The following is a 12287-nucleotide window of genomic DNA, read 5'->3' on the forward strand; positions in this document are numbered from 1 at the left end:
TCAAAGTCCACTGCACTAACCACTAGGCTTCTCCTCCAAACATGAATGCACATAAACATATACTAAAAAACAAAACAGGCACACAATACACACACATTCTTAAGACATAGGCACATTTAGGCAATGCAGTTACAAACACAGATTGATATGCATGCAGACACACACACATATACAATTTGGTTGGAAAGGATTACACAAGCCATGCTCTTCTCGCTTATTTAATGTTTGTTTCTGAGGTGATTTCATTAATAGTGCACACTTGATAAACAGTTCAGGCTCCTGATCAATAGTGTATGCTATTCAGTGATAGTGAGTGCTATCGAGTAATAGTGTATAGAATAACAGGAAAAATCCTGAATTATTATTATTTTGATGACATTTCCCACATTGTGAAATGAATACAAACCTTGACTTTGAAAACTGGTGCAGAGCCAAGGGTAACACTGACTTGGCATTAATTCAAACAGTTTGAAAACTGTCTTCTATATATCACAATCAAAGTAAAGAAATTTATCAGTCATACAGTGGTAGGTGATCATATTGCACCCTTTTAACAGATGCATAACAAAAATAGAAAGTTAGGGAACTTGATTGTTGTAGGAGGTTGGATGGAAGAGACACAGATTTTTGTGCTGAGATTGCAGATAGTAATATCCTAAGGATTTTGGCATCATAGGAGCTAAACTTGAGACTGAAAAAGGAGACCATGCTAGCAGAAACAATGAATGAAAGGAGAAATATGAGAGCATTGAAGACATGAGATGACAATACAAGATTAGAGTGGACTTCTGATTGGATGGCATGTCCACTGATTCCACCAGTTGCAGGGAGCAATATGATAACCTCCCACAATCGAAGCACGTTTTGATGCCTCATTGCCCTCTGCCACATGAGAAATGACTGGTGCATCCGGAAGGATACGGAAAGGAGGCTTGGTGATCACCGAAAGCAAGCGGGTGAAAAGCCCAATATTGCGAAACTCAGGTAGGGTATATGCCATCCTGTACTCTGTAGACTGTTCTGTGACGCCCCAACAGACAGGGTTCCCATTTGAATCCACAGCACTAAAACTAGGGAAATGGCGGATGCAGCGCTGGATATAACGCAGACTGCGCTCATTCCCTCCAAATCCCCAGCCTTGGTTCACTTGATCTGCATGGCACTCCTTCAAGGGAGCAATTCGAAAGATCTGACCATCTCTGCAAAACAAATAAAACAACAAGTCAGACTCTTCCCAGTGCTGAACAAGAAAAGACAGAAAAGAGGAATATTACAGAAGAGATTTATTACTGATAAGTTAGAGGACAAATTTATTGTAGAAAGTGCTATGGACAAATATGTGACATTTATTCTGACTGCAGTCATGTTTATGTTTATTGCGGAAGCAAAGGGGTCCTACAGAATGCACTATGGAGTGCTGCATGCCATTATATAGTAAAGCTGTATAGATATATGGTGCCTGGCATTATTCAGCTAACCTGACCTTGTGAAATACATACTCTGGCTAATTCCATCTTTTAGTGCTGGGGCCTGGAGCTCATTAGGCCCAGATTTGCTTGCAGTCAGCAAACATTCTAAAAACAGTTCCAAGGACTACCATTCCACCAAGGACTGCAAAATTCCCCTTTGGTAATTGTAGCAACACAATGGCTGACAGTGTAATAACTGTGCATTGTTTACTGAAAGTAGCACACTGTGATCACAGTGACCCTGCCATATCTTTCACGTGGCATTTTGTTTGGCTTTTCCAAATCAAAACATATAAAGTCAACAACTTACTGTTCCAGACTGGGAGGACCATAATACCTAGAAAAAAGGGTATAAGAAGCCTCCACGAAATCATGATTTTATCCGGTTGTTATCTGGCAGCTATCAGAAAAATTGTCAGAAACGTGGTCTGATCCAAGCCCACCACGCTATGAAGACACTAGTAAAAAAGGCCCGTTTCTGACACAAATGAAACGGGCGCTAGCAAGGTTTTCCTTGGAGTGTGTATGTTTGAGAGAGTGTGTGAGAGAGTGAATGTGCAAGTGTGTGTGTGTGACAGAGAGTGAGTGTGGGTGTGAGTATATCTGTGAGAGAGAGTGTGTGTGTGAGAGTGTGAGACAGAGTGTGAGAGTATGTGTGCGATACACAGACTCTCTGTGAGACTGAGAGACTGTATGAGATCGAGAGAGTGTTTGAGAGTGACTGTGTGACACATAGTGAATGTGATACAGTGAGAGACAGTGTGTGAGAGTGAGAGAAAGACACTGACTGTGAGAGAGAGAGAGAGTGTGTGTGTGAGAGAGAGTGTGTGTGTGACTGAGATACCTCCCCCCTCCCTCTCTGGTCTCAGGATCCCCTCCCTCTCCCCGTCCTCCCCTCCACTCTGGTCTCAGGACCCCCCTCCCCTCTGGTCTCAGGACCCCCTCCCTTGTCTGAGGACCCCCTCCATCCCCCCTCTGGTCTCAGGACCCCCTCCACCCCCCCTCAGGACCCCCTCCCCCTCTCTGGTCTCAGGACCCCCTCCCAATGTCTCCCCTCTTTCTTTCTGCATCCTTCCATCCAGTATCTCCCTTTTTTTCCGTACCCTTCCATCCAATGTCTTCCCTCTTTCTCTCCCCATCCTTCCACCCATCTACCCTCTCTCCTGATCCTTCCATCTAATGTCTCTCCCCCCTCCTTCTATCCAATGTCTCTCTATCTCTCTACCCTTTGCTGTCCAGTGTCCCTTCTCTCTCCACATCCTTCCAGTCTATCCCCTTTCTCTCTGCATCCATTCATCCATCTCCCCCTTTCTCTCCCCATCCTTCCATCTGTTTTCCCTCTTTCTCTCCCAATCCTTCCATCCGTCTACCCCCCTCTCCCGAGTCTTCCATCCTGTGTCTCTCTCTCTATCCCCTTCTTTCCATCCAGGCCCATCCACCCAACACAGACCTGCCAAGTCTCCCATGAAACACGCGGCGCCAGCTCCCATGTCCGGTCACTGCTGCTTCTCCTGTTGAGAAGCAGCGGCCGGTAAAAATCAAAAAGAGCTATTTAAAGCACCAAAAATGTTTTTAAAAAGCAAGTGCGGCACCGCAGGCAGCCATCAGGCATTGGCTGTCGGCTCTGCAGCCGCTCCTCTCGCCTCTCACGTCGCTGTGCTGCTCCGGGGTCTGCTCCAGGGGCAGTGACGTGAGAGGCGAGAGGAGCGGCTGCAGAGCCGACAGCCAATGCCTGATGGCTGCCTGCGGTGCCGCGCTTGCTTTTTTAAAACATTTTTGGTGCTTTAATTATTTCCTTTTGTTTTTGTAGCGGTCGCTGCTGCTCAACAGGAGAAGCAGCAGTGGCCAGAAATGGGAGCTGGCGCCACGTGTTTCGCGGAAGACTTTGCAGGTCTATGTTGGGTGGGCGGGCCTAGAGGGAAAGTGGCTGGGCCTGGGCGGCCACCTCGGGGGGGTGGAGGGGGGGAGCACTGACTGTGGTGACCTGGGGGGTGGAGGGGGAGCGGTGGTGACCTCAGTGGGGGTGGAGGGGAGAGCAGTGGCGACCTCGGTGGGGTGGAGGGGAGAGCAGCGGTGGTGACCTCGGGGGGAGGCCTGGTGGTGAGGTCAGCAGGGGCGGGGCCCCGGGGGCGGCCTGGGCCCGGCCCAGTCTCTCGGCAGCCCTGGGTGGAGATGTTGGTGCGTGTGGAGGAAGAACTGAAGCTGCTCCTGCATCGTTCCAATGTCTCTCATTGCAGTAACCATCTCCTGATGCCAGGCAAGCAGGCTTCTACTGCGGGAGAGTGACGTCAGGCAATGGCTACGAACGCAGGTAGCCTCATTGGAACGTTGCAGGAGCAAATTATTATATTAGATCTTCAGCTCGTTAAAGGTGGCCTGCTGTTTGCCAATCTACTGGGGCCTGCTCCTGTCTACTGAGACCTGCTGTTTGCCTGTCTACTGAATTCTGCTCCAGCCTGCATCACCATCCGCAGAGAAAGAGAGTGTCTGACAGCTCTGCCTTCCTATTCCTGCCTCCGGCCTTGCCTCCTGCTCCTGCTGCAGCTCCTGTGATCATTCCAAGACAGCACAGCTCCCTGATCGACTCTGCCTCTGTGAGAATGAAGGAGTCACACTTCAAGGTTGTAGCTACCTTTTCCTAGTGCCAGGGATTAGGAGTCTTAATCAGTTCAGGACATATTTTTTATTTTTTTGTTACATTTGTACCCCGCGCTTTCCCACTCATGGCAGGCTCAATGCGGCTTACATGGGGCAATGGAGGGTTAAGTGACTTGCCCAGAGTCACAAGGAGCTGCCTGTGCCTGAAGTGGGAATTGAACTCAATTCCTCAGTTCCCCAGGACCAAAGTCCACATATGGTATACAGGGTGTGTTATCTTTACCTTGTTTTGACAGGTACATAAACACTCATTGTTCACCATCATATTAGATAATTTAGTATAAGTTCATTATCTCTAATTTACATTATTTTCCTTGCTGCCAATATAATGCATTAGCTTTTATATCTTTATAATACCTGAGCCTTGTGTCCTGTTCTTCTCAGTGATTATTTTGGGCTGTGAGCTTGGATTTTGCTGTTGGAGGGACATCTAATTACAACTAATTACATTCCAAAATGCTACCTTTTATAATTTGTTACCTGTGTATATGTATATTAATCATTGCCTACCCTTTACCTGAGGTGAGGTAATTGTATCAGCTCCACACTTACGGTATTTGATATACCACCCAAGCTGGCAAACAAGTCAGTGGTGTATGATAAAATTAACAAAATATGATATAAGGAAAAGGAACTATTGGTACAATCATTAACATTATCCCAATTCAATTATTGTAATGCAATATATGCTGGCTGGAAGGAGTACCTATTGAAAAAACTCCAAACAGCTCAAAACACTGCAGCTAGGTTCATATATAAAATCTCTCGTTTTGAAAGTGCCTCCCCTTTATTAGTCAAATTACACTGGCTTCCCATCAAAGCGAGAATTACCTTCAAATTATGTACCTTTATCTTTCAAATACTAACAGGCTTATTTTCGAAACAAAAGGACGCCCATCTTTCGACACAAATCGGGAGATGGGCGTCCTTCTCCCAGGGTCGCCCAAATCGGCATAATCAAAAGCCAATTTTGGGCGTCTTCAACTGCTTTCCATCGCGGGGACGACCAAAGTTCACGGGGCGTGTCAGAAGCATAGCGAAGGCGGGACTGGGGAGTGCTTAACACATGGGTGTCCTCGGCCGATAATAGAAAAAAGAAGGGCGTCCCTGACGAGCACTTGTGCGACTTAACTTGGTCCATTTTTTATTACGACCAAGCCTCAAAAATGTGCCCGAACTGACCAGATGACCACCGGAGGGAATCGGGGATGACCTCCCTTTACTCCCCCAGTGGTCACTAACCCCCTCTCACCCTAAAAAAAAACTTTTAAATATTTTTTTTCAGCCTCTATGCCAGCCTCAAATGTCATACCCAGCTCCCTGACAGCAGTATGCAGGTCCCTGAAGCAGTTTTAGTGGGTGCAGTGCACTTCAGGCAGGCGGACCAGGCCCATCCCCCCCCTACCTGTTACACGTGTGGTGGTAAATGTGACACTTGTGGTGATAAATGTGAGCCCTTCAAAACCCACCAGAAACCCACTGTACCCACATCTAGGTGCTCCCTTCACCCCTTAGGGCTATGGTAGTGTTGTACAGTTGTGGGGAGTGGGTTTTGGGGGGCAGGGCCGGTCTTAGCAAGTGTGGGGCCCTGTACAGACCAATTTGATGGGGCCTCATCCTAGCCTCGCCCCACCCTAGCTCCACCCCTCCAAGCTCCAGGGTCCCCTCCCTCTGAGCTCCAGGACCATCCCCCCTACCTCCCTCTGAGCTCCCTCCGAGGTCTAGGACCATCCCCCTACCTCCCTCTGAGCTCCAGGGCCCTCCTTCCCTCCCTCTGAGCTCCAAGGGCCCCTCCCTCCCTCCCAGTTCCAAGGCTCCCCTCCCTCTGAGGCCTCCTTCCGGGCTCCAGGGGTCTCTCACCTCCCTCCGAATTTTAAAAATCATCTTACCTCGTCGGGTTACAGCGGCAGGCAGCAACAGTGAAAAGCGTGCGAGCTCGGCGCTTCAGGAGCCTTCCTTTCTCTCTATCAGCTCTGGTCCCGACTCCCGCCCTCATTTCCTGTTTCCGCAAGGGCAGGAGGGCGGGACCAGAGCTGAGAGAGGGAAGGGAAGGCTCCTGAAGCACCGAGCAGCTCGCACACTTTGCAATGCTGCCACCTGCTGCCGTAACCTCGACGAGGTAACTTAGATGACTTTTAAAATTCAGAGGGAGGGGGACTGGAACTCGGGCGGTTGGGGCGGAGTTCAGGCGCGCCGTACGGGCCCCCTTGAGCACAAGGCCCTATGCGGTCGCCTCACCCTAAGACAGGCCCTGTTGGGGGGCTCAGCACCCAAGGTAAGGGAGATATGCACCTGGAAGCAATTTCTGAAGTCCACTGCAGTGCCCCCTAGCATGCCTGGTTGGTGTCCTGGCATGTCAGGGGGACCAGTGCACTATGAATGCTGGCTCCTCCCATGACCAAATGGCTTGGATTTGGTCGTTTCTGAGATGGGCATCCTCGGTTTCCATTACCGCCGAAAACTGGGGACGACCATCTCTAAGGTCGACCTAAATGTTGAGATTTGGGCATCCCTGACCGTATTATCGAAATGAAAGATGGACGCCCATCTTGTTTCGATAATACGGGTTTACCTGCCCCTTTGCCGGGACGTCCTGCGAGGACGTCCTCAGGAAAACTTGGGCGCCCCGTTCGATTATGCCCCTTTAAATGGTACAGCTTCAGACTATATGGTACCATTAATAAACTTACCTCAAAGAAATACTAAATATGAGGCAAGAAACTATCTCAGACTTCAGCTCCCAAATTGCAAAAAAAGTGATATACAAAAATGTCCACTCTGCAGACTTCACTTACCTAGGAACCAAATGGTGGAACTCCTTATCACCCAAAATAAGAAATATACAGGGATATACTAGAATCTGCAAAATCCTCAAATCATTCCTATTCAAACAAACCCTCACAAAAAACAACCATATCTCAAACAATTAATTATTACCTGAATTGGTTATTACTCTATTTACCATTAACTGTCTCTTTGTTTCATGTACAAGTTCTCTTTCATAATAGATTTTCTAAATGTTAAACATCCATAGCTATCCAGTATGTTTATGATATTGTATTGCAAAATTGGATTCTTACAACATATTACTTTCTTATGCATTATTCTTTGTTATGTATCCTATACTGTTTATTGTAAGCCACATTGAACTCAAACTTGTTTGGGATGATGTGGGATATAAATGTAACAAATAAACAAATAGGCGGTTAGCTTGGCAGAGTTTAAAAAGGGGTTAGACGGTTTCCTAAAGGACAAGTCCATAAACCGCTACTAAATGGACTTGGGAAAAATCCACAATTCCAGGAATAACATGTATAGAATGTTTGTACGTTTGGGAAGCTTGCCAGGTGCCCTTGGCCTGGATTGGCTGCTGTCATGGATAGGATGCTGGGCTCGATGGACCCTTGGTCTTTTCCCAGTGTGGCATTACTTATGTACTTATCTATGGACTGTCAAGACAGAAAGCAGCATACCTTTCATGTAAACAAGTTAAAAGCCTATGTAAGTCGCACAGCCATGATACTAGCTGTGTTTGGTCCACTAGAAGAGTGTCAGGATAGTGAACCCATACTAGACCACCTAGCAGAAACGTTACCAGAGGGATCTGACACCAATGAGAGAGTATTTAAATGTACAGACTATGAAAAAACCTTGAGTCAAAAGAAAGAACTAGAAGAACAGGGAACATGTATAGAAGAGACACATGTTACATGCTCTAAGTATGAGAAAAATTTCAGTATGAAGAAAGAGCTAATAGTTTGCTCCAGTACTACTAGTTCAGTCCAGTCCTGGTTTGTGTCTTCATACAGCCTGTGTGCTCTGTGCCCTTCTGGTCCATTTCTGCCTGTGTGCTATAAGCCCGCCAGGGTGCTCTCAGGTGTGCAGTGGCCCTCTAGTGGCTCCTGCCTGGCCTCACCAGCCCTTTGCTTCAGAGAACAACCTTAAAACAAGACTCTGCTATAACACCGGTGACTCTGGCCTCTATGTTTGGGGATCCTCTCTCCCTCAGGGTGACCTCTTCATTAACATCCGGTCCTGGACCTGCCTCCCCGCTGTATCTCCTGGTAACCGACCCCCTTACCAGTGCTTCTGGTGGGGCCCCCTGGTCACCCTTCTCTGGAATATAGCCAGGATTCCTCCGGTTTCAGAAATATGCAAATTAGCTGAGTAGATGCAAATTCCATTTATTAGAGCTATGCTTCAGTCTTGTGGGAACCTTTCTTTCCAATTATTATTCGTTTACTACAAATTCACTCCCTGAGCCCATTTACTGTGGGACACCTGGGTCTCAGGGTATAACAGCCACCCCCCCTGGATAGGACCTTCTTTACTCTCATTAACTTTACGGTCCTATCCTCCACCCCACGGCTGTTTGTTCATTTTAAACAATTCACAGTTCCAACCTCAATACTTTGGGGTCTTCCCTTACCCTAGGACTTCCAGCCTGCCTCAGCTTCTCACACACACAGTTCCAACCTCAGTACTTTGGGGACTTCTTACCCCAGGATTTTCAGCCTGCTTCTCAGTACTTGGGACACACAATCCACCCTCCTCAGTACTTGGGACACACAGTCCAGGTTTCAGGTCTCCAGGTTCCCATCTCTTCTCCTTCGGGCAAAACTCCCTCCTTTACTGAGAGGAAGCTATTTATAAGGTGTCCAATAAACCTCCCCACCTCTTGAGACCTCGCCCCTCTGGTTCCAGAAGGATCTGGGTCTAGAAGTCTCTTCTCACTCCCCCAGCTATCTCCCCAGAGCTCCCTCTACTGGCCCATGCAAGTCAACACTCAGCTAGATCCCTGGAGCTCCCTCTAGTGACCAGAATGGGCATTTTCCCGGTTTTCAGTGGGAGAGCGCTCTCTGGCTGCCTCCTCAAGTAAGGGCAGACACTGTGTTTATCACAGTGGTTATTGCACTTCTAGTCTGCCCCAGTCCTGCTTGTTTAGTTCAGACCTGGTTGGGGAGGTTTTGCCTGCTGCTGCCGCTTCGTCGACACCAGCCCAAGAGCTCACATTGTTCCTGAGTCCGTGCTAGTTTGCTTAGACCCTGCTACCGTGACAGTAAGAAAAGTTTCAGTTGCCGGAAATTATTGTCTAAGCAGCATAGAAACCATTCAGGAATGAAACTGTTTACTTGCCCTGAATGTCGTAAAAGCTTTATTCATAAATCACAGCTAACAAAACACCAGAGAATCCACACAAGACTAAAACCATTTACATATGCTAAGTGTGGTAAAAGCTTCTGTCAGAAGATACTCCTCACTATTCATAAAATGAAGCATAAAGGATTAAAACTGTTAGTACGTACTGAGTGTGGTAAAAGCTTCTGTTATAAGCACCAGAAGGGCAGTGAACATGGTAACACTGATGACCTCTCCAGAAAGGAAGAGCCAGAACCACCCTGACACTGGATTATCAAGACCCAATCAGCGGTCTGAGTGTGGTAAAAGCTTCTGTTATAAGCACCAGAAGGGCAGTGAACATGGTAACACTGATGACCTCTTCAGAAAGGAAGAGCCAGAACCACCCTGGCAATGGACTATCAAGACCCAATCAGCGGTCTGTAGAGGCTGCAGTCTGGGGTCTCTCTCTTAAGGAAGGAGGTGTGACAGAACAGTGGGTTTTTTAAGCCCACAAAACTGCCTTAATTAATTCTTGACGTCTATTTCTCCAGTTTGGCCAGCAGGTGGTGCATGTTTATGCTTAAAACCGTTACATAGAAAAGACCTTCAGTGATGTGGCCAGCTTTTTTTTTTAAACTTGTTGTTCTAGGCTCTGATTGTCCTGGAGTTTGAAGTTACCCAGAAGTTAAAGGTTTTGTCTTCAGTCTTAGCCAGGAAGAAAAGAGAGTAGGATCTCTTTGCTGAGGCTCAGTGAACAGTTATATGTCCAGATTTTCCCAGGTGCTACTTAGTTAGTATACAAATGTTTAGTTAGTGTTATAATTGATCCATATTTCATTTACCTGTTAATGTTTTGCTGATTGCACTTTTTCTGTTTCACTGTTTAAGTTCTGACAGAGTAGGGAGCTAGTGTAGAGCACAAGCAGCTGTGCAGGCAGACCTGAGCTGTGCTGGGGGACAGACCCTCCAATTGCCCGTGGGTTAAACCCAGTTGAGTGGCTAGGTGTTTTGTGACATGGGCAATATGGTCTTGAGGTATGCAGTGATTTGAGATGGGGAAAGAGCTTAGGAAAAGTCAGTATCAAGAGGATAAATTGAATTGGAGCCATTGGAAAGAGGAGAAAGGAAAATAAAAACCTGCAGGTCATAGGACGTTTTGTGCTCTGTCAGTCACACGCCACCAAGTAGGTGACCGATAGGCACACTGAGCAACAGAGTCGGTGGCCCTGAGTAGATCAGGGTGGGCCTGGGGTTCATCCCAGAGAATGCTAAAAGGAATATGCAGATGGGTTGCAAGACCTCCTCAGCACTTGGTAGGCGACTGGTAGGAGTGCTGTGCAGCAGGAGCGGAGGCCCTGATTGGATTGGGATGAACCTGGGAGTCACCCCAGAGAATGCTGGGAGGCATATGCAGATGGGCTGCAAGACCACCTCAGCACTTGACCCATCCATGCTTCTCCTATGGCCATGACCCTTAAGTTAGGTGCATAGGTTAATGAATAGGGGCATAAGACAGATCTGCACGTAACTACTACTGACTTCTGATTTGTTAATGTCAAAAGTTGATCATTACCACCTATTTAGCGAACTCGTTTATGCACGGCCCAAAATTGCACACTCAACTTTGGGTAGCCTATACATCCAGCAAAGGCTCCCTATATTTATGTAACATAGTTATTGCAGGTATGGTCTCAGATCTTCAGGATTTGCCTAATACAAAGTAGTACTACCAATGTTAAAATCACATACTTGGCACGTATATGAGGGGTGGTTGTTATTTCTTCCTTGGTCTCAGGAGCAGTATGTTCTTTAGTTGTTTCTAATGGGTTTACGGTCTGTTCTCTGAGAAGCAGAATGTTCTTAGCTGTATTTATCTTTACCATCTTGCATGCAGAGATCTCCTTTAGCACTTTGTCCACACTTGATTGGAATCCTAGAAAGACACAGCAAATACTGAATTATAAACAAGAGATAATCAAGACATATCTAGTGAGAAAAGAGGGTTATCAGGCATCCCAGACTTCGCAGTTAAGACAGTGATTTCTACAAAGTCTCCGTTCTTTCCAGGTACTCATCTTCCCCTATTTTGGTCTCTTTCAATGGAATGCCATACCTCAGTAGCTTCACTAAGAAGCCTCTGCTCCCAAGTTCATGAAGTCCTCTGAAAAATGTTTTTTTTTTTAATATCTTTATTGAAGTTCAGGACACCAACATACAAAAGAGGGAAATAAGCATCCCCCCAAAAAACAGAACAAAAATACATAATATAACTACATGAAGTCTTTCATCTCTACAAAATAAGCACAGCATGCAATCCTGCCATTATCACCACAGTACAAATCGTCCTGCCCATTTTTAGTTACCCCAAAACCCTCCCCCCTACCCCACAGCAACCCTCCTTCCATCCTCCCTCCCTCCTATTCCTGGAAAACCTAAGGACCCGAGGATAACACTTCATAAAGCTGTCAAAGAGATCTATATGCTTGGCCGAGCTTGCTACAGGAAGACTTAAGCCGCTCCCTCTCCCAGCATGCCGTTTGGAGCATTTTTATAGTCCATTGTTGCAAGGCCGGCAGGCACTCCGCCATCCAAGTCGCTAACATAGACTTCCTAGCCAGCATTAATGCTACACACACAAAACGGCTCTGGGAGGAAGATAGCCCCTGGTTGCTTAGGTAGGACTCATCTTCCATAAGTAGCACACGATAGGACCACTCAACAGAAACATCCAATACATGCTCCAAAACACCCAACACTCCAGACCAGAATTCACGCAACTTCATGCACTCCAGAAAATGATGGACTAAAGTATCTGTCACACACTTACATCGTACACACTTATCATCATGCCAAACACCCATTTGTTTCCCCCTAACTCTAGTTATATACACTCCGTGCAGCAGCTTGAATTGCATTTCCTGTAAGTAATTTTAAAGGCCCAGACAAAATATGTGGACAGCACCTCTACCGTGATGTCCTCCCCCAGCTGATTCCCCCACCACTTAGCGAGGCAGGCAAAAGAAGGTGGCGACCGGTATT

At 46.9% G+C, this 12287-nt stretch overlaps 1 protein-coding gene across 4 annotated transcripts in view; it reads right to left on the bottom strand.

Moving 5' to 3' along the window:
- Positions 1-202: 202 nt before the first annotated feature.
- Positions 203-12287, bottom strand: part of LOC115482225 (glycine N-phenylacetyltransferase-like) — a 159521-nt gene continuing 147436 nt past the window's right edge. For all 4 annotated transcript variants that reach the window (XM_030221888.1, XM_030221870.1, XM_030221878.1 and 1 more), the window contains 2 exons: positions 10998-11181; positions 203-1199 (listed from right to left, as the gene is read on the bottom strand). In XM_030221888.1, coding sequence (XP_030077748.1) covers positions 776-1199; positions 10998-11181 — 608 coding nt within the window. In that variant the 3' untranslated portion in view covers positions 203-775. The remainder of the gene's footprint in view (positions 1200-10997; positions 11182-12287) is intronic.

The sequence above is a fragment of the Microcaecilia unicolor genome, chromosome 1 (assembly GCF_901765095.1).
Source record: "Microcaecilia unicolor chromosome 1, aMicUni1.1, whole genome shotgun sequence".
NCBI lineage: Eukaryota > Metazoa > Chordata > Amphibia > Gymnophiona > Siphonopidae > Microcaecilia > Microcaecilia unicolor.